Source organism: Telmatherina bonti (genome assembly GCF_933228915.1).
Source record: "Telmatherina bonti genome assembly, chromosome: 15".
Classification (NCBI taxonomy): domain Eukaryota; kingdom Metazoa; phylum Chordata; class Actinopteri; order Atheriniformes; family Telmatherinidae; genus Telmatherina; species Telmatherina bonti.
This window is the reverse complement of record NC_136613.1, coordinates 32,725,287-32,748,720: the sequence shown is the minus strand read 5'-3', so window position 1 is coordinate 32,748,720 and position 23,434 is coordinate 32,725,287. Positions and strand designations below refer to the sequence as shown.

General features: G+C 42.2%; 2 protein-coding genes across 5 annotated transcripts in view; both read left to right on the top strand.

Annotated features, from left to right (window-relative positions):
* cyp27a1.1 (cytochrome P450, family 27, subfamily A, polypeptide 1.1) overlaps positions 1 to 16,266 on the top strand; it is a gene marked incomplete at both ends in the record, with an annotated part of 32,110 nt that extends 15,844 nt beyond the window's left edge. The window contains 5 exons of the mRNA XM_079254771.1: positions 406 to 569; positions 675 to 841; positions 4,447 to 4,528; positions 10,552 to 10,752; positions 16,135 to 16,266. Coding sequence (XP_079110897.1) covers positions 406 to 569; positions 675 to 841; positions 4,447 to 4,528; positions 10,552 to 10,752; positions 16,135 to 16,266 — 746 coding nt within the window. The remainder of the gene's footprint in view (positions 1 to 405; positions 570 to 674; positions 842 to 4,446; positions 4,529 to 10,551; positions 10,753 to 16,134) is intronic.
* Positions 16,267 to 20,926: 4,660 nt separating this feature from the next.
* tns1b (tensin 1b) overlaps positions 20,927 to 23,434 on the top strand; it is a 224,562-nt gene continuing 222,054 nt past the window's right edge. For all 4 annotated transcript variants that reach the window (XM_079254829.1, XM_079254832.1, XM_079254831.1 and 1 more), the window contains exon 1: positions 20,927 to 21,059. In XM_079254829.1, the coding sequence (XP_079110955.1) occupies positions 20,961 to 21,059 (99 nt within the window). In that variant the 5' untranslated portion in view covers positions 20,927 to 20,960. The remainder of the gene's footprint in view (positions 21,060 to 23,434) is intronic.

Sequence of the window (23,434 nt, the reverse complement as noted above, 5' to 3'; positions counted from 1 at the left end):
GTTCATTTTGTTGCTAATATTTGACATTTCCAAGACTGTAAACACCATCAAAGACGCCACTATAATTTAATGTAGTATATAGTGAACAATAAAGGTTTTGTGTGTTTCTTTGTAATAAAACAAAAAGGTCATTCAAATGTTTAAACTGGCATCTTGAGGGTAAAATACTAAAAATGATTGAATATTTGGTCGTTTAGAGAAGATTGGAAGCTGTTAAGCTGCAATAAAGTCAAAATGATCACAAAGTTCAAACCAAGGGGACAAAAAACTCCTGAGTTCAGCTGAAATGAGCCTATAGTTGTAAAGTAGTAAATTTATTTAAATACAGCTCTGTGCAGAGTTGCTGACATAAAGGTTTTGTGAGGATGTGACTAAAATCAAACACTATTTCTGCTCTACATTTAGCCATGAAGTTAATCGACAAGAAAATGGAGGTTATTCAGGAACGGGTCAGCAGCAACCAGCATGTGGAGGGGGAATATCTGACCTACCTCCTCTCAAACACTCAGATGAGCACTAAAGATGTGGTTGCCAGCATCGCGGAGCTTCTTCTAGCTGGAGTGGACACAGTAAAGTAACTTTCCTGTTGGAAAAGTCTGCTAGCAACAAAAACTAAGGAAGTAAATCCAACAGCATGATTATTGTAAGCTGTTTTATGTTTCTTTATGCTGAAGACCTCCAACACCCTCACATGGGCTCTGTACCAGCTGTCCAAGCACCCGCAAGTCCAGAACAGACTTTTTGAAGAAGTGTCCACAACGGTACCAGCAGGACACGTCCCCACGGCTGCAGAGGTCACGAGCATGCCTTATCTACGCGCTGTTGTTAAAGAAACACTCAGGTAAGACGTGGAGAAGAAACCGAGTGAACATAAGAGCAAAGAAAAGGTTTAAACATTAATTTATTTAGCTTGATCACAAAATATCACATATTAGCTGTTTTACATGACATCTCCTACTTCATGTTGTTTGATGTAACTTCAGTTCATCTTGAGGATTAATGAGCATTTATATCCAAATACTTATCATCATTGGAAAAAAGACAGAAAACTTGGATGAGTTTAAGCTTTGTATGAAGCCTCATTTATGCTCCTTTCGATTCGTCCGGCGCAGAATGAAGTCATGAAGATGTTGCAGTAGTAAATGTGTGTTGGCAAATAATTTCAGTTTGTTTTTAGAAAAGCAGTTTTGTCGTCCTGTAAAAAGAAACTTTAGTTCGTAAATGTGCAGAAAAAGACTTGCATGATTGGAAAAAAGATTCTATTTGTGGAAAAAATAGAATTTCTTTTGCAAACGTCCGGACTTTTCATTCCACATGTGAGACCAAAGGAAGAGGAACACAGATGACTTCAGAGGAAAACATAAAGGAATAAGGCCTTTAAAAGAGGTCAACTGAGCAAAAACCTAAATTAAAGTCCTAAAATAAACTAAACTAACAGATTAGGAAACAGAATCAACATAACTAAACCACCTGACCTAAAAAACAAGAAACAAAGGAGAACTTAAATACTGGCGGATCAGACCAGTTACAAAACATATGGAGTAATACACATTAAACAAACCAGGCAAAGAGACAGAACCTAACTGTTAGCTTAATTATTTATAACAAAACTATAACTAAAGGAAACCCAAACTAAAATGAAAACATTTAAATAAACTAAATTAAACTCATGATCTCCCCACGTCTGAAGCTGAGGTTGGCGGCTTCCTTCTTGTACACACTCCTGCCCCCCCAGGGCCCAAACTGCTCCCTTCAGCACCGGTAAAAGAAGAAACATAAGGTTAAACAAACAGTTGAAAATACAGTGGCTCCTTAATGTGTGACTAACAAAAAGGAACTAAAGCATCTCAACTAAGTTTAAATATGAAGAAACTAAATCACTGAAAATGTGTTGGTGCTTCTTGCAGCTTCCTCCTTTACATGTCTGGCCGTCACACCACAGACGCCCCATCCTTACAAGTTATACCTCGTTGTGCAGGTGACTGGTCGGGTCATCCGCCACTGAATCAGTCCTGTTTTGTCTTAAGATTTTATCATTTGTCACAGAGGCTGTTGCTCCCACTGCCATATAATAAACCTGTCTGGCCAAACCATCACACGTCAGTAGAACACACCTACTCCTCTTTAAGAGCCTGCAGCGGTGCTGACGGACAGGAAGCAGTCTCTTTACAAATGGACAGTTTGATCAGTCAACATCCAGTCAGGTGTAAAGTCAGAGACTATTCAGAGTCTTGCATGCAGTTTCGTGTTGCGTCTGGACACAACGTTTGCAACAGAACTCCTTTCTTTCCACAAAAATACATGAACTTTCAGGATGAAAAAACTTGATTTAATTAAAACTTATTTGCAAACATTAATTCACAACCTCCTAATATTTACGACATTTTATTGAGCCCATACATTTTAAAATGAAATGTGGCCGCCCACACATTCTTAACGTGTGTTACAATACATGTACTGGGATAGGAATCCCCAGTCTGGTGCTTGAAATCTACAATACTGCAACTTTTAAATGCAATCTTTCCCTAACACACATGAACCAATGACTGGCTCCTTACCAGGCCTCTGCAGAGCTGAAGGACATGTGGAAGAGGGAAATGAACCATGTGATTCAGGTCTGCTGGACATGGTTCGTATCTAAACGTTGCAGCATGGTAAAGCACCAGACCGCCGCTGCACTAGAGGGTTCGGCATTCACCTCGGAGTTTCTACATCAGTTTCAGAAAATAGCAAACATGGTGGGGGTGGAAGAGCTCATCTCTCAGAAAGAGATAAAAAGAAGCGATGCAGTAGACAGCAGTGCTGTGTGTGACCTTTTCATGCATCGCTGCTGCCTCTTCTTTGTGTCTTTTGCTTGTGAGTTATACTGTGCAACGCTGCTCCTCTCTTTTTAGACTGTATTGCTGTTTGCTACATCTGGCTACACATCTGTTCGCTCTCTGACAACAAACACACACCATGGACGCAGGAGACAGAAGGCTCCATCCATATGCAGCTGCGTATTTAACCCAGAGCAAAACACCTTCAAAAGTAATAATATTACGTTAATAAAGTCTACCTGTGTGCACCTTAAGTGTCACATGATCACTAGCGCTGTGACGATACACTTTTGTCCCGATTCAATTCGATTCCGATTTTTTGGGTGCTGATTCGATTCAAATTACGATTCTAACAATGCTTTGATATTGCTGATTTTTGTAGATTAAAAACAAAATAAATGTATAAAACTTATTTATTTGCTCGTAATATTACCGACACAGTAGCCAGATCATCATTCTGCTGCTTTAACGCCTCAGAAGACAAACAAAAATATCAATAAAAACAATAAAAATGACCAAATTTTTATACTGGATTATTTTTTATTTTTTTGAAAAAAAAAATTTTTTAAACAAAAAATCGATTTTAAAAATCCATAATGAAAGTCGCCTCTAATCACAAGCACCATGCCGACCAAGAAGCTTTCCAGACAGAAAGATGTGAAGAAGCAAGAGTTGTGTTAAAACAAAAATATCCAAAAATTCTGAAAATTTCACCATCTCACCACCATCATCATGAGATTAATCCTCGCCGTGGCACCATGACCAACGAGCCAGAGAGGGGTGTCCACACAGCTCACTGCCCAGGCAGGGGGTGCATTAGGAAGGCATCCATCAGACAGAACAAAGACCCTGAAGGGTCCACAGCAGAGACACATCTATTCATCCATATAAACCACTGACACCATATAAAACTGCTTCAGAAAAGGTAAGAAATCACCTCCCCCAAAGTGAAGCATGGTGGTGGCAGCCTCATGCTGTGGGAATGGGTTTCCTCAGGTACTGGGACTGGGAAACTGGTTGGAATTGAGGACATGATGGCTGGAGCCATTCACAGGAAAATCCTGTTGCAGTCTTGCAGAGATTTGAGACAAAGTTCACCTTCCAGCAGGACAGCGACGCTCCGCACCCGGCTGCAGAAAACGCTGCTTCCAGGTCCAAAACCTCCATCTAGCAGAGTCTCTGTGGCTTACAGCACATCTGGTTTACAGGAACCGCAGCTGTTTTGACCTGAAAAATGAACAAAAATCAGTGGCTTGATTGAGACGTGCAGCTGTTCCTTCTGCAAAAACGTGCACACATTTCTGAATATAAAGGAAAGATTCATAGATTATTATTATAGTTAAGAATAGTAGTAATGGTATTGTTGTTATGTCTTTTATTTTTACCTGATTTAAACTATTTAGAATTGTGTTTTGTTAAAAGAATCAAATCCTGACTAAAATCTTTTAGATTTTAAATAACAGGTTGAGTCACAAAATAAGCAAACAAAGTTGAATCTCTACTTGGGATCAATAGTTTTCCATTTAACTGACAAAAGACAGAAGAGGTGTGAAAACATTTTATTGATCTGTTTGGATTACAGCGTTAAATGGAGTTGTTTTTGTTTACCAACATTGTGTTGTGACAGGATGTATCCTGTGGTTCCAATGAATGCAAGAATCATCACAGAGAGATCCGTTTGTGTTGGTGGATATCAGTTTCCCCAGAAGGTGAGTTGCTTTTCTTTCTTTGTTTTTGTTGTCTCTTTAGGAGAGAAATCACACCATCAGGTCCTCGTCCATTTGCTTGGGAAGTTTGCGTTATGTGTGAACGCAAACTGCAGCTACAACCGTGAGTCTGGGAAGAAAATTACAATAAACTGCATTTAATCCAAGCAGATAAACTGTCTGGTGGACGTCACATAGTGCAGCTGCTCGCTACAATAACGCAAGCTTGCAGGTAAAAATGACAGATTAAACATCACCGTGTAGAAACAATTAATTTGTGGTTTTATTCATGTGACTGGGTCACGTTCTCCCCGTCACATGAATAAAAGCCCGGTAAGTAACCGAGTAGCAGACTGGTCGGTCTGGTGGTTCAGCTTCATGTTAGTCACGTTACTCTTCAGGTCAAGTTCTGCTTCAGTAAACCTTTAAATATGTTTACTGTGTTGTCATCTTGTCTTTCACCCAAAGACTGCTGGGATAGGCTCCAGCTTCCCCGTGACCCTGAATTGGATTAAGCGGTTAGGAGAATGAATGAATGAATGAATGAATGATGTCATTTTTTCCTTTTTTTTATTGTAAATGAAAATGATGATGAGATGACAATCACATTGAATATAAGAATAAATACAAAAAAGAAACGTAATGAAGGCAGGACGCGTGTATTTACAATGACTTCATGTTAAATGATGATCAGGTGGTTTTAGATGAGCAGGCTGGGTCCAGATTTCTATAGGCGATATAAACGGGTCGAGTTTAGTCATCATTTGGGTTCAGGTGGGTGAGAATTGGCTAAATAAGTCCCATGAAGGACTCTGGTTTTGGGGATCTTTCATTTCATTATCATGTGCAGACCATTTATGTATTTCTGAACACGAGCTGTTGGCTTTGTTTTTCCTCCCAAACAAACTCTGCATCTCTACCTTCTTCTTCTTCTTCATGCTTTAATGTGGTTGGCAGACGACACTTTCTTTTTGGTTGCTGGATAGTCTGTTTGCAAGCAAACTAAAAAACCGCAGCAGACAGGACTTTGCTTGTTTGGTCTTCATCAGAGCGCGGCTGGTGTTCATGCTGCGCCAGACAGCTCAACTATCTGTGGAAACGGACAACGATTCACTGAGCAGCAGCAGTGTGAACGTGTCCTCGGTCGGCTTCAAGCGGACCAAACACAGGAAGCGAATTGTCGGTTTAGCACATGGCATCATGAGGAAACACAAGCAAAATGTGTGTGTGTGGAATGGTGGGCAGCTCAGACCATGTCCACGCGGAGCCGGGTTCGTGTAAAACCAAATATCTTCCCCCCTCCGGCCAGTAAAAAAACGTGAGTACACACAATGAGTACACAAACGAGGTAAAACCTTGTTTTACAAAAACAAATCCATCCACACATATCTGCATAACCGCGTTGTTAAACACATACATTAGCATATCAAACCTTTAGGCGGGAGTACCGCCCTGTCTCCGATCCAATCAGAAAAAACCTTCCATCTCATGTCACTTCCACAAAACAAAACATGCCTCTAACTGGTTAAGTGGCAGAAAATAACTGTCCTTAATGTTGTCCTTCGCTGTTGGTAGTTTATGTGGAGCGGTATTTAAGCTTGTAAAAACAAACCCAAAGCGTCTGGACAACAGATAGCGTCGTCACAGTTCCGAGGTCGTCCGTGCTGGTCGCACATGTCACGTCGTGGTATTTTCTGTCGCAAACCTAAAAGCCGCGGTTACATATGTCCACATCATAGACTGTATATAAAAGGTGGGCGGAGCCTCCGTGATGTCACCCGTAGGTTTCTGAAGAATTGAAGCTCAGTGGGCGGTTCCTACCATCTCCATTTTGGCAGGGGCATGTACGTTGCCTCGCCCGGAAAATACAAATATGGGCAAAGAGGTGGAGCTGAGAGGGGCGCTGTGAGCGTCATGGTGGATGATTGACATCGAGCGAACTCCGAGCTTTCTGTAGCTAAGAGCTAACCGAGCTAACCTGGAGATAACAGAAGCTAACCAGCTAACGGAGGTAAGCGGGCTAAAGCTAAGTCACGTTGTTTTGTTTTTTTTTGTCTTGTCCAGCATTTAGGCAAGCAGAATGATGGTCTGGATGCTGTGTTCTGCTGAGCAAATTTTCTCTGCCAAGGGAAGCTTTATAGATATAATGATCCCCTTGACTTTCTGAATTTTTATTTTATTTCTATGTTTATTTTGTATTGTTGTTTGAATTGTAGAGTTTGTACTGCTGGACCAGAGAGGACAGACAAAAGACAGAAAGAGAAAGGAGAAGAAACACCTCATAAGAAAAGGGAAAGAGATAAAGGGAGAGAAAAGGGAGAGAAAAAAACAACAACTAAAAAATAACCCAAAAACAAAAAGAAAGAAAACAACCTACAGATGTATACATACACACATACAGGCACACACATACACACGCATACATACACATACATATACACACACGTATACACACATAATATATATATATACACAAATATATACATATGTACACATATACATATACACATACATACATATACACACACACCTCTATACACACACATACATACGTACAAACATATACGCACTTGCCAGTATTAACACATATACATAGACATACAAGCCAACTTTAGATCATAGTAACTAAACTATGAATCTAAAAAGTTAAATATAAATGAGAAACAAACAGAAATGAGAAAACTAGCTGCTGTTAGTGAATAAAACTGCGTGACTGTGTCACATGCAGAACATGCAGAGTGGAACGTGTTCCGGAAAAGGTGATCATGCCAGTGTGATCCTTCCCACACAAAGGCAAGAGGCACGCCAGGAGTACCCCCGAGACCAGGGCCATCGGCAGCCACCCCCAGGCGCAGACCCCAACCGCCCCACCCCGGAGCCAGCCATGCACCGACCCAGGAGGAGGCAGAGGGGGGTCCCAGCCAGAGTCCCCCGCAGTCAGGGGGAACAGGCCCCAGCAGGCCCGGACCAGCGAGGGCCGGCCCCGCCGGGCACCGGACACCCAGGGCAGACAGAGCGCGGGCCCCCCGGCCCCAAGAGCCCAGAAGCAACCCCCCACCCCCGCAGGCAGAGGGCCCAGCCCACACCGACGGAGGGCCGGGATCCCCAGACCGCCACCGAGCGGCAGCCAGGCCGCACCCCAGCGCACCAGCAGCGCTCCCCGAGCACCAAGACCCTCCACGCACACAAACACACACACATACGCACACACACACCTCCCTACACCCCTCTATCCACATTCACAGTCCTCATTGTACACCCACCCCATCACTTCCCTGTACCACCAACATAACCCCACATACACACCCCCACCCATCTGCATACACCCCCCCTTCCTCCTATCCCAGCGGCCATCCACTTTCCTAAATTCTTTCACCCTGATCCCCCCACCCCCCCTCTACCCTAACATTCAGTCACCACTTCATCCATTGGCTCATGCACGCCCTCACCTTTCTTTCCCAACGTGTCCCCTGTGAGATACCCCCGGGGGAGCAGGGGATAGGAGGGCCCCGATCAGGGCCCCACAACTACCCCCCACCCCTGTCAATGCCCCCCCACCACTCCACACATGCAGCCGATCCAGCACCACCCAGGGCCAGCAGCAGTCCCACCCCCGCCAGGCCAGCCCAGACCCAGGCCCCCTGAACAGCACCACTCCCCCGCCCAAACTCCTCCGGCACAGCCCCAGAAATAGGGGCGTGGCAGGACCCCATTGTCACCCCCTCCCTCCCAGCTTATGAATGATTGTGAAGTGTGTGTTGTTTGCAATTAAAATTGGGAAGAAGTAACCACATCATGTTGGGAGCGGGACCACCAAAGCAGCCCCGCCCACCGCACACTGCATGGCCTGCCCCCCAAAATATGTCCATGTGTTGTCAGTGTGTGTTTTTTGTGTTATGTTGACTAAGTGTAATTAAAACTGGGAGGTGAACCGATGCTGGGTGCAGCGATCGAGACCACCTTGATGGCCTCTCTCACCATCCAGATCAACGTGTCCACCTCCCAACGCCCTGCCTGTGTGTGGTGGAAGAAGGGAAGGAGGGGGGTCCGGGGATTTAGGTCCCGAGGGAAGCGCGCCTCCCTCAAGAAGATGAGCCACCTGCGGCACGAGGCACGTCCCCTATTCCCGGGGCCCCCGAAGGCCAGGGCAGGCCAAGGGCAGCTGCCCCAACAACCAGGGCCCTCAGCAACCCCAATAAAGGAGCCGCCACCGGCCCCAGAAGGCACCAGCGAACCACATGCAAAAGTGGGGGGGGGGGGCAAAAAAGAGGAGGGGCGGGAGAAGGAGCGACAGACCAAGGGCCCACCGCCCCCACACCCCTAGGAGACGCCCCCACCCAGAGACACGTTGCATTCCCTTCTCCTTTACACACCAACACATTCACACCCCCTCACCATCAGCCTGGTATACACACACATCTACACACACACACACACACCTACAGACCCACACATACATCTATACACATACACACCCATTCTAACAGATACACGGCCAAAAGATTAGTCCACCTCCAAAACCCTACATCCCACTCACCTCCCTGCCCATCACAAAACACCCCTTCTCATTCTACCTACCCTAGAACAAACCACCACAACTCCCCACTTCTCTCACTGAAGTCCTACCCCCTTCATAATCATGACCCTTCACCCCCCCTATACACCTACATACACATGCACCCCCCCACTCCCCCCTACACACGGGCCACTACCCCCCATACACATGCATCTCAATACTCCTCTATATACACACCCCTATCTCCCATGCATTTAACACCAGATTATCCACACACAAGCCCTTACCCCTTCCCACACACACACACACACACACACACACACACACACACACACACACACACACACCACCCACTCCCTCATTCACAACCCCAACCCCCCACACAATCATGTACTATCACACGCCCCAAAACCTCCACCCCCACACCTACATGCCCTAACACACTCCCCCTTACACACAACCCTACCCCCCACAAACTCATGCTCCACTACACTCCCCATAAACCCCCCACATATAAACCACCACACACTTCCTACACCCCACACACTCATGTACTATCACAGTCCCCTAAACCTCCACCCCAACACCCCTCACACACTCCCGCATACACACACCCCTCACCCCCTATACCTTCATGTACCGCTACAATCCTCTATACACACCCCGCATATACACATACATAAGTCACGTTGTTAAATGGCTAAAAACGCAGTTGTTCTGCGTTCTTCTGACTTGAAACGGGATATCGGGTACCTGTCAATCAAAAGGACACGCCCCTAAATATGCAGAACTTCAAGATTAAATTACTTCAAAACGGGCGAGTTAGAAAAAAATCCACTCCCCCCACAGTTGACATGAGGTAAACCTGACCTATTAAACCTAAAATGGATTTTTGTACCAGGATGTAAACATGTTTATTCCTGCTGTAAACATGTTTATTTCTGCTGTAAACATGTTTATTCCTGCTGTGAAGTTGGTCTTTTTAACATGGGAGTCTATGGGGATTTGCTCTGTTTTGCAGCCCCTAGTGGGTGAAGGGGGAACTGCAGTTTTATGCAGTTTTCCGCACAGGCTTCATTTTTACCCGCCGAGGTTGCCGCTTGGTCTACATGCAGACGTACAAAAACAAACCTATTTGCAAATCTTCACTTTTGTTGGAGGTTTATAAAACCATCGTTTCGGGTGCATGAATCTGTTTGTGTGCATGACCGGCCAAATCAGAGGAAAATCTTGGAAACCCTGCTGGTTGTGGACAAGGCCGGGTGGGAAGTGACGCTTTGTGCAGCTGGACATGGAGCAACTTGGTTAGAGTTCTGACAGAAATACGATCAAACCAAAACCGCTCGGATGTGATGCAGCTGCATCTTTATCTGCTCTGTGGTTTAAACTGAAGTTAGCCTCGAACGAGTTTTCTCCTTCGTCGTCGAATGCCTCATCTTCTCCATCTGACATTTTTGACGCTCCGCTGTGGAAGGTGGGTTTCACATTTTCATGTTTGGATTTTTTTCAGACCCTTTTCACGTTGTGTCACTATGCTATCAGCCACGATGAAGACACCTTTCCAGAGCCCTTCACGTTTAAGCCTGAGAGATGGCTCCGTGACGGCCGCGAGAGGCCCAACCCCTTCGGATCCATTCCGTTTGGCTTCGGCGTGCGGGGCTGTGTGGGCCGCCGGATCGCCGAACTGGAGATGTACCTGGTTCTGTTTCAGGTAAGCCTGGGGATGAACATGAGGAACGTTTTAGGATGAACTGGTAATGGATAAAAAGCTTCTCAGCTACTCATAAATACAGAAAAATATTGTCTAATAAAATGTTTCCTCTTTTTGGCTCCATGTTGTCCACATTTATGTCAAATTTCCTTTCAAACTGAGTCACTAAAACCCGTTTCTGACTTCTACACTGGAGAATAACTTACAACCCAAGTGTGAAGATAAATATAGCAGGAACCAGATTTAAATAGGAGTACTTTGAACCATTTTTTCTGTTTTAGTGGAGGTATTTTGCAGAGCAGGGAAGTTCAGGAGAAACAAATCAACCTGATGGAGGAAGAGATCTAGCAGAGCACGAACCAGAACACCATTTATCAAGTGAAGTTTGAATTTATAAGAATTTTCTTGATTAATAATTCAATAATTAATCCATAATGAAGCAGATTAGTCATAAATCATTTCCTATACTAATAAAAATAACTAATGTTTTGCCAACTTTAGCCTTTTATATCCGGCTGATACAGACTGTGACGGACAGATAAAACACTAAAATGATCGTTTCATTGATGAATAATAATCTCAACCAATAATCAGACTTCATAATCAACCTAAACGTCGGGCTTTCTGAGGCTGAGAACAGATAAGCTGTTTTATGAGATACGTTTGGCAACATGGATCATATTTCACACAAAACCTCCCCGGCGCTCAGCGGAGACGTTTTCATCACGATAAAACAGTCAAAGAGGAACCGCAGTGATGGGGACAACGATACCTTTTAATTTTGAGACCATGTTCCTGGGTAAACAACCAGAACGTATAAAGGGCTCTTGTATCTATATATATCTATGGACCGTTATGATTGTTGCTAGTAAGAAAGTAATTACAAGAAAAAGGATGACGGACCAACAACCCACACAAGAAGAATGGATAAATCTTGTCAAGGAGATTGCTCAAATAGAAAAACTCACATTTGCATTAAAACTTGACTTTGAAAAATTTGGAACTCTGGAAACCATGGATGGACTTTATGAACACTTAAGGACTGAGTTGTGATGCCCTTAGTTCTTAAGCTGCTCTTGTTTCTTTCTCTTTTTTTAAAAATTTGTTTTGCTTTAAAAAAAAAAAAAGTTTTGACAACTTACATAAAGGGGGAAGAGATGGGGGGGGGGTTGACAAAAATAAATAGAATATGTGTATATGTATGCATAAAAGTCTATGTATCTGTGGGTATATGTGTACAAATATGTATTGCATAGACCTTGTAAAAACAAACTAACACCAAATGTTGTCCACACACTTATTGTGATTGTCAACTGTGTGAACTCTCCCCTGCTAAACCAAATAAAAAAACTGAATTAAAAAAAAAAAAAAAAAAAAAAAAAGCATTCAGGAGCTAACTAACTAACTAGATACTCCACAAGTTCAGTTTAGAGGAAGGCTGCTCGGGCTCAACCAAACTGATCCAGTTTTATTTTGTGCAACTCAGTAAAACATGAAGGAAACATCTGCAGCAGATAAAAACCTCAAATAATTACAGAGAATATGTCATTTTGACTGACTACATTTAGGAAGGAGTCTGAGTCTAATCCAGCTGCAGACGATGCTTCCAGAGGGAGAGGATGAGGAGGGACACACACCTGTGGTTGCTATGGTTACTATCTTTCTGGGTTTCCTGGCGTTGCTGGAATCATCCAAGTGGGTGATTCTTGCAATGTGACACCTGATACATGTTCTTCCTTCATGTTATTGTTGCACCTTTTTCTCATGGCGGTATCAGTCTCCGAAAGCTAGCCAATCACGTCGCACCTGTTACCGGCCTCGGATGAGTCCTGATCTGTGATCTGTTGGCAAGCAGGGTCTGGTCTGCATTTGTTATCAATCATATTTCTTTTATCACACATTCCACATTTCAAAACGCAGACATTCCTTCATGATTCTTACTTTAACCACAGTTCCCACTAGAACAACGGAGTAAATCCCTGGACAGTGCAACGGTCTTTCACAGGTTCTCTTTTAGACTATTTGTCTAATTCGAACATGCTGCAATTTTTATGACAGAAGATAAGTACCAGGGCCATTTCTAGCTGTGTGGGGGCTCTGGGCAAGATGTGGTTTGGGGGCTGCTAGTCTGTCATCTAAACATGCTGCAGGTAAAAGTAATGATCTTTAAGTTGAGCCACTCAGCAAGTTAAACTGCTAAAAAATTATACAAGGAAAAGAATCGTCTATATGTCAATAAATAGAAAATATTAAGTATTTATATCTCTTTTTTTATTTTTACTTTAAATAAGAAAATCCAATAGATCAACACTGAAAATACAGTTGTGCTCATATGTATTCATCCCCTTTCTTTACAGAAAAGGCTGAATTTACAGCAGTCACTCAAATAACTGGAGACTTAAAAAAAGGAACAATAACTAAAAATTTGCAAAAATATAATTTAGTAATATAAGACACTGTTTTTTAATTTAATTAAGTTGAAGAAAGAAAAACAAACAAATTGGTCCTGGACAAATTAGAGACTTTTCTGTTGAACAGTGGGACAAAATACCTGTCAACAGGTGCAGAAGTCTGACTGAGAGGAACAGAAAACACCTGACTGGAGCGGAAACATTAAAGGATTGTTCAACTAATTAGTTGATGACTGATGGAATATGTAATAAATAATCTTATTTGTTTGCTTTTTTTAAAAAAAAAAAAAATTTCTATTGAACCAGAATTAGAAAATAATGTAATGATTTTCATAAAATTTTTATTTATTATTTAGTCAACTTCAGCTTATTTTACAGGCAGCTGTTTTTTTTTCCTTCTTTAATGAAAGGGGATGAATAAATATGAACACAACTGTAATGCTAAATTGCCTTAGTCTTTCACTTCTCAGCATAAAACCTGTTATGATGGGGTGGAGATGTGGACCCAAACGCAGAGATGAGAAAGCGGGGAGGTGTAGATTCCAGAAGGTTTAATTAACAGAGGTACTCAGGGAGACTAACAACCATGTAAGGCAACAAAATGATCCAACACACACAACTGAAACAGAGGGGTATAAATACACTGGAACAAAACGAGACACAGGTGAAACAAATGAACCCAGGTGAAACCAATGAACAGAAAATCAATGAAGCTAAACAAGAACCAAGCGAACTAAACAGGAAAAACTACAAAATAAAGCAGGAAACTAGAAACTAAGGCACTGAATGAAACCACCACATCATAACAAAACCTAATAATGACACACATTATTCAGAGTAACAGTCACAGTTTATCATCCTCAAAATCTGTTTCCTGACTTTTTTATTCTCAAAGTCAACAATGATTTCCTAACGTGACAGTCGTTTGCCCGTCTCATGTTTGCGCCTCTGTTGTCGAGTGACTTGTACCATTACCTCGCACCACTAGGTGGTGCTGTAGAGTGGTGTGGGTGTGCAACGAAGAGTTCGAGGAAGTACGAGATGCTTCATACATTTATTGGTGGTTTGTTATGCGTTGCTGCTAAAAGTCTGACGTTTATTTAAGCTGCTGTTCAACTTCAAGTCCGGTGTGTTATTCCGAGCAACATTACAGCTGCCAATGCATTTATTTGTAAGGTGTAGGCCCAACGCAATAAATTCACAAATCTTTAGCTAATTTTTCTCACAGTTTGGTTTGTTACAAAGGCAGAGGTATTGTTATGATACAGGTCACTGTAAAACATTAAAAATGACGTGCTTTGAGAATAAAATATTTTTATAATGCTATTTGACAAAGACATAAGGTAGCTACAATAGAAATAAATGTATGAATTTGATACAAACATGTTTGATTGTTTATTAATGCATTTGGATTTATATTTTTTTATCTGGTCAAATAACAAATTATTATTTAACCTTGTGAAATGTAATTTCACACAATCTGCTTTCAATACTCCACTGGTTATAGCAACCGTATGCTGAACAAAATACAGGAATAATTGCTGGCTTTCTCTTACAGTTCACTCTTTCCATTCATTAGTTTATTAATATAGAGATACAGCTGTACAAAGTCTGATAATAAAATATTGTATCAAAACTGTACAAATCAAAAGTTAACAAGAGCAGAAGCAGAAATAAAAAAAAGTGACCCACATAAAACTTACAAAAGTACATCTTCACTCATAATTTGACAGTTTAGGGAGCTGGGCGCGGACCATCTGTCATCAGGTAACAAGACAAGCAGCTCTTTACCTGTGCCAACCGCCACAATGGGTTCAAAGACCTCATAATGCCATGAAAGAAAAAAAAAAACAGCTACTGCTTCCTGTCACAGTTTATTTTATTAGGCCAACGTTTATTTTTAAGCCTATAAGGGGGAGTCATAAACACACAAGATAGCTACAAGTAAAAACGGACAATTTAATTCTCCTCAGAAGAGGCTGGAGAGGCAGCTTCGGCGCCCCCTGGTGGCTTGGGGGCCCCTAGGTATTCTCCTAAAGAAACGGCTCTGATTAGTACAGCACATTCCCTGCTTATTATATAATAATTTAAACACCTATTTGTTAACAACATTACATTATACAGTCTTTAAGACAAAAAGCTGGAATCTACAACTAACGAAACAATTTGTCGAACTCAAAGTAAGCCATTTACATAAAATCCAAATAAAAGTCACAATCTGGGAGCCTGGCCTAGACGCCCTCTGCTGGTCTGATGTTGCAATTACACTAAAAACAACTAACTTAAAATAGGTGCATTAATGATGGAGCTAAGACCTTCTTCATTAATAAAAAAACAAATTACAGTAGTGATCCTACATTTGTATGCGTCACATACTAAATATCAAGATATCTTAAATAACACAATGTGTCCTTTAAGTTATAACAAGTAATAGAAGCAGGTAGATTTAATATACAGATACACATAACTTGCAATTATCTTGAAATGAGTTTTACTGACAATCAGACTGACTTTTACTGTCTGGAGACATCTCAGAGAAGAGATGGGATGCAGATGGATGCCGAGCTAGCCATTGTTATGGGACGCCAAAGTGTGAAAATCTACCAGAGTTCAGTGGTGGGAATTTAATCCAACAAACATAACAATGCAACCTGCAAACTGCTCTTTAATCCCAGTTTAATAAACCAGTGAAGATGTATTCAGGAAAACACTGTTTGCCTGTTAGTCGCTGTTTTTGTTCCATATGGACGTGCAGATATTGTTCACAGTGGTTTTAGTGGAGACGCTTTAAGAGCTATTGTTGTTTCAGTTTTTACCATCTGACCACAGCAGCTGCTGACATGTAGAAGAAGTCTTGATGTAACCTTTTCTGCGTATTGTTTTATTACAGAAATATGAGTCACACCATCTCACTGATTCACGTCTCAAATGAAATAACTTCATTAATTGAGTATTTCTTCTTCTTTTTTAGCTAATCCGACAATTTGAAATCAAAACGGACCCGACGCTGGCAGAGCTGAAAAGCATCAACCGGACCGTTCTGGTTCCAGACAAACAGCTAAATCTGCACTTTGTGGACAGAGGATGTGGAAACACAGCCTGACTTACTGTTATTCATCAGTTAAATACATTGCAAACTAATAATACCTGTTTGTATGCTGTTTTTGTGCTGACTATTCAGTGTTTTAGAACTTAATAACATGCTGTTCTCCAACAAGGTGATAATCAACAAACAACACAACAAATGAATAATAAAAACGAAGTGTCTGAACCATGATTTGATGCCTAAATGTTCTGGGTGAGCAACAGATGGTATCTGAGCCGTCCTTTTCATCATGCTGGTCACATTAGACCAAGACGACAACTGACAAGTTATTGAGACATGTTTATGTTGTTGTATAATCCGTACTGTTCTAAGCTTTTCTAGCAATAAACTGTTTGCGATGAAGGAATTATCCTCCTATGATTCTACTTAAATGTCAATTATATCAGTGTGGCGTCAATTTCTTTCGCTAATTTCACAGGAAAGTTTAATATCTGTAACTTTTTAGACCCTTTTTGTCCTAAAAAAAACAAAACAACTGGAGATGATGTGAGCTTTGTGACATGGTGCATCATCCTGCTGGAAGTTTCCATCAGAAGATGCTACACTGTGCTCAGAAAGGGATGGACATGGTCAGCAGCAGGACTCAGGTAGGCTGTGCTGGTTAAACCATGTCATGGTGGTGCTAAGGGGACCAAAGTGGGACAAGACAGCCCAACACCATTACAGCAGAAGGAACCAGAACCATTGATCCTGTTGGCAGGATGGATCCATGATGTTTCCAGCTGATTCTGATCCTACCATGTGAACGTAGTTGGAAAGTGTTCCAATCACTATAAAAGGCTCACAGGTTGAGATGGTGGAGCACTACAAACACCTGGGCACAGTGACTGATAATAACTTAAATTTTAACGTCAACACATTCTTGATCTGCCCAAAAGACCTAGAAAGGCTTGATTTTCTCTGCAGACTAAATCTTTTTAATGTAGAAAGGACATTGATGGGTTTTATTTAAAAGTCTTTTATTGGATCTATTTGAACGTTTTATATTATTGGCTGGTTTGGAAATCTGACCTTGCAGAATAAAAACCATCTGATGCATACTTGTCAGACATTTACAATCAACAAGTGTGACGGAAAGCTGAGCCCATCTTGGCCAGCTCCGACCATCTCTTAGCAGAGGAATCAGTTCTTCTTCCTTATGGGCGGCGTTTTATGGGCAGACATTCTGGTCCAGACAACTGCTGCTTACTGGATATTTCCCAGTATATTCCAGACTCTCAGAGCAGCCCGTCTGGCACCAACAACTATGCCACCATGTCAGTGACTTAAATCTCCTTTCTTCTTGACCCCCAGATGGAGTTTATTCAGGGGAACAAGAGGTGGCAACATCAATGCAAAAAACCCAAGAAATTGATGAAGATGAAAGATTTATTTCGGACCCACTGGTCCTTGAAAGGCATCAGGAGCCACAGGCGTTAGTCAAAGCGCTAACCCAAAAGCCAAAACAAACCCAACAATGAAAGCATAAACCAAAGCTTACACTAGAGATGGGATGTTTAAAACGGAAGCACCGAAGCTTGTTTCCTTCAAATGCGACAGACTTGGTCGAAACGCTGCTTTGAAGCCCCGTGCCGTGCCGTGTCATTTATCAGAACCAGAAACGCCCGGCGTTCCGTCCTGCTCGCCGCTTTACAGGCTAAGAGAGACTTAAGATGAAGAAAGAAGACTTTTAGTATGGAGACTTTTAGTGGAAGAAAACAATCAGGTGTAATGGTAAAACTTCCACCTTGTGTCACCCACAAAAGAAGGAGGATAATAATATGTCAAAAGATTAAATAGTATTAGATTACATTTAATTGTTAACGTAGTATTGTATTCAGTACTATATGGTATTACTAAATATTTCTCTCCGACATTGGCTAGGATAACTGATAACAGAAGATTAGTTAATATTAAAATATAAAATTTCATGATGTTGATGGTGTTGCTGACTAATGAGGCTGTGTAATCTATCATTGAGAAATGAGGAAAAATATAAACAAAATGTAAGATTGTTCTAAGAAATCAGTCTAATTCCCACTGAAATACAAAAGCACTTTTCCCAAACCATCATATCTCCCAACAAACTAGTTTTTACATCCCTGTCTATCATCTTATTTCACAGCACACAGCACACACACTATCTAAATCATGTTAGAAAATCTAATGAATAAGAGAACAACACGTTGAGCCGTAACTAATACACTGAGAATATAGAAAGTTATACTTATAGAGATGAAGACACCTCAGAATAGCTGCAAGACTGACTGAATTGTTTGTGTTGGAAGTTAAATCAAGTTGGAGAAATTATTAGAAGATCTGTGCCTGCAATACTTACAGCTGACCACCAGATGTCACTGCTATGGTCTGTTTTTATAAGTCTTTAAAGTGGAACTATTATGTGCATTTCAGGCTAATTTTTTTTTTCATTTCTGAGACCAGAAGGGCTGGGATTGATGGAGTTATTGTCACAAATGGCTTTATTTACTTCAGACTGATCCTCTCCGTAGGCTGTCAGATCAGCCTGTGGGCAAAACGAGTGGATTGAGACTCTTCCACATTAAGCCCCGCCTCCCGCCACTGCACTACATCGGGAGCGCGCACCGCACCTGCTTTCGCCGTCATTGTAACGTCTCATAAACAGAAGGATTAGACTAATATAAACTCAATAAAAAAACAAAATACAATGTCAACACATAGCATACAGCCCTACATGTTGGAACCTGAATCAGAGCCTGAAAACGAAGTGGAAAACAGCAACCCACAGCAACGAATGCAGCAGGATGTCTCTCTTTGGTAAACTCACCAGCCATCGTTGGAAATAACTTTATCCCACGTTTTCCACCCGCCTGATGTATTTGTACATGCCCTTGTTAACCAGTAGAAGGTAACCAATCACCAAACCTTATCCCCCGGGACGTCACAAGGATTTCCAAGTAGAAAAAACTCTCTAAAACGACGCGTTTTTCGTCGCCATGGAAACCGGACGGAGCGAGCGCTGGAACTCAAACTCAAACTCAAACATGCGTTTAGGTGATAAAGAACAGTGTTGTTCACATGTCTGATGAGGATTCAACACCGTAACACTGGAGAAAGCTCAGAAAACTTCAAATACCAGAATAGGAACCCTTTAAGATTTGACTCTTTTTTTCAGTGAAATCAAATAGAAGCCTTAAAAGTTTCACAAGGCTTCATTCACCCATCTCAAGCTTATACCAATGAATCAATAATCACAAAAACAAAAAGGTTCACCAAACACCAAACTTCACTCAGTTTGAACGTCAACCAGTTGTCTGGACCGTGTCTACATGACTTTGTGGCTCAGTAGTTATTTGTGTTAGAAAGCAGTTGAACAGGTAGCTGCTGAGTGGACAGCAAGCAGGACTTTTACCATTTACTGTGAAGGAAGTCATCTTCTGCAGATTGCATCCAGCTGAAAGGTGTAGAACGGTCACACACACGACCTGAACGTTTAGAAACAGAAACACCTTTCTGTGTAGTTTCAGGACATGTGATGGACATTTCTGGGATCCTGTCTGCAAGGCCGGATTATCCAATGGGCATGATGGACACAGGGCCAGGGGCCCACGCCCACCTGGGGTCCACTTGGAGCCCATGTGGAGGGCAAACACCAGCAGTTTGGACATGAAACAAAATGTACATAAAAGCCAGATAGTTACACCACAGTGTCTAATGTATTGCTAGTGGTACCATTGGGTGAGAGATGTTAGAAATGTCGTTTCATTCACAATTTTCACAATGTTGTGGTGGGGATTGGGGCCCCTGGAACCATCTGGGCCCAGGGGCCTACACACTTCTAATCCGGCCCTGCCTGTCTGGCAGGGATGGACGTGAAGACAAAGCTGTGTGTGTTTGTAGACTTCTTCATGTCAGTCACTTCTTCTTTCTTCATCATCCTGAGTTTAAACTTCAGGAAGTTATCTTGACAACATAACTAAATGGACTGATTTGCTGCAATGTGATTGGCTCATTAGACATTCATGTTAAAGAAATGATCGAACAGGAGAACTGGTCTTTACTCGTTCAAATGATCATAAAACCCGGTAACTCCCACATGCTCCGGCAGGGGGAGGCCTTATTGCGTGGAAAGCTGTTGAACCCCCTCAGAGACTAATATGAACCCTTCAGACTGGTGTTTGACTGGGAGAGCAACTGGGACTGAAAACACTTTATGAAGCTCCGCAACACACCTGTCTGAGTCACGTGGACATGTAAGAATATCTGTTTAAAGCCTAATGCAGTATGTGCTCGCGTGTGCGTGTGTGTGTGTGCGTGTGTTTGTTGTTATCTGTGGAACCAAAACTACACACGTCTCTGTTGTTATGAGTGACAGCTTGATCCACCAATCAGAAGAGCGCGTGAGAAAGCAAACGTGAAGGTGGCAGAGTGGGTGCAGAGATCACTTTGTGCGTAATTCTGCACACACACACACACACACACACGCTACCTGTTTGTCCTCCACGGTCTTTGCCGCGCGGCCACATCAGCTCCGCGCGCGTGGCCCAAAACTCTCCGAACTTCGTGCAGATCCTCCGGGTTGAGCCACGCAGGGATGCCGGACAGACAGCCGCGATCTGTGGCGTGTTTTTACCCGGAATGAAGACATAGTTCCTGCGCACACAGGCGCGCGCTCTGGCTGGAGACTGTGGATGGGTTTGGACGCGCGTGCGTGCGCGCTGGCTGTTGCTCGGATGGGATGCACGGTGAGCTTCATCTGCTGTGAAGAGGACTTTCTGCAAATGCCTGCGTACCGACATGAGGATGAGGAGAAGAAAGGGAGCGTGAAGAGGGTAAGGGGAGTGGGAGGCTGTCACGAGTGGGGCCGTTTGGCTCACGAGACGCTGCCTGCCTGCCTTTCTGGCTGCTGCTGTTGTTGTTGTTGTTGTTGTTGTTGTTGTTTTGGCAGATTTCATGCATTTTTCTGTCTGATAAACAACCCGACCATCTTAACTTTATGTGGGACATCAGATAAGAGTTTGTGACCTTTGGTTCGAGGAAACTTCCAGACTCACCAGCAGGAAGAAGTCAGGTAGACCAGTATAAAGCCACTGGTCGTTAAAAAGCAAGAAGCAGCCTGTTGCAGCCATCAATCCAGGTGTGTGATGTGTCTGTACCTGCTTTGACAATAGGCTTTCAGTGAGGGAAGGAGGTAAACCATTCACCAGCAGGGTGAATGCCAAGGTGTTCCGTCATGCTGGCAGATCACAACAACAACATCAGAGGATCTACCTGTGATGACGTCATGCAGGTAATGAGCAGGTTCTGCTGCCGGTGTAGTGTGGTGTTTTCTGTCCTAATGAATGCGGCTGGTGATGAGCAGATAACGACACATTCAGGTCTGATTTATTTTGGTGTTTTGTGATTCTCCAACAGCAGCTGATTGGAGCCAAACTGGGATTATGACATGCACTGTACTGGCCAGATGTGGCCCAAATATCATGACCCGACTGGGACACAGGTGTTGTGTCTGGCTAGTGCAGCGTCCCAGAGACGCCGCAGATGAGTATGTTGTTGGGTTTGGGCAGCCATATTGACCTGATGATGTAAAATAAAAAGTGGAGATGTGAGTTAATCTCTAATCCTGAGTTGTTTATGTGACAGAACTTAGTTAAATATTGCCTTAGTCACTGGGATTCTGAAATACAGTTAAACGGGTATGATTGGCGTTACTGAAGCTGAAGCCAGATGTTGTCCCCTCTGTCCTGTCCTCTCCACCCCAAATTGACCACCCCTCCTGGTTCTGGTTATACTGGGACTGTTTTGTCTACAGTGTTGCATACGCTGATGCTGAATCCAAAAGAATACAATACAATACAACTTTATTTATAAGGCACTTTAAAAACAACAATGTTGACCAAAGTGCCACATTGTGGGGGTTAAAACCCCCCCCAGAATAAATAACATACATTAGGACAACTTAAAGAAAAAAAAATAGACAAAACAATAAAAAGAATAAAAGCAATCAAATTAAAACAGTCGAAATGAAATCAGATCTAAAAAGTCAACTTATTGTGCAGAAACAGCCAGTTTAAACAAGCAGGTCTTCAGTACAGATTTAAAAGCAGGTATAATGGAGGCCTGGAAGCTCCTTCCACAGTTTAGGTGCTGCTTGTCCAGGAGAAGATTTCTGGCACTTTATTGGCTTCCTGATCGATGCAATTAGCTTTTATTAATAGAACTAAATAAAAACAATATTGTTTATCTGTTCTATTTTACCTTTATTTCACCAGACAAGACAATAAGACCAGAGTCTTGTTTCCAGTGTTGGCCTCAATGTGCAGCAGACTACAGGTTTGTTTTGGTTGGACGACAGCGAACTGGACTGAAGTGGACTGAAGTGGACTGTGGTGTGTGGTGACTCTGTTGGGAATTGGTGTGTAAATGTTGAATATCTGGAAGCCAGATAATCTCGTTGAGGGTTGAATGATGTTCAGACACCTTAAACTGTCAGCAACAACGCATGTTCCACATCTCCCGTCCTGAGCTTTGAGCATCAGAACATACCTGCACATAGATAAGGATGAGCATGTGAGATAACGTGCATTCTTTTAAAAAACAAGTCAAAAAAGAAAAGTTTTTCCCAACCAGTCCACTATGAAATGGTGGGAAAACTGCAGAAGTGAGACATTTTTTTTTATTTACACTCATCTGCTGTGGTGGAAAATACTCTGGTTTTGAGAAGTTGTAATACATCTAAGAGTCATAACAATTTCTCCAACACTGCTTTTTATGAGAAGAAAGAAACAATGTTCATTATGCAGGTATGGAAACATTTCTATGAAAAGTTTGTGGTAATGTGCAGAATCTGCCCACACTAGCTCCAGTTTCATAATCACCCAGTTTACTGCAGATCCATTCGCTGCTTTTAGATTAAAGTTATTAAACGTGGATTTGTGATATGTTTGCATATCATGGTACCCTGTCTTTTGTTTTTTACACGAGTGGCCTAACTTTAAAATACATTTGTGAATTTATCTTCATGTACTGTATATATATCAGTCATTTAGTTTTTTTTTTTTCTTTTCTGAGTATTGGATATGACCTCCTCCGACTCCACACCTCGTTCTTCTCACTGTTGTTCTGTATTTGTCCTATATATGACAAAATCTTCAATAAAAATTAAAGTAACAAACAAAAAGTTATTAAACGTAACTCCTGATGAAAT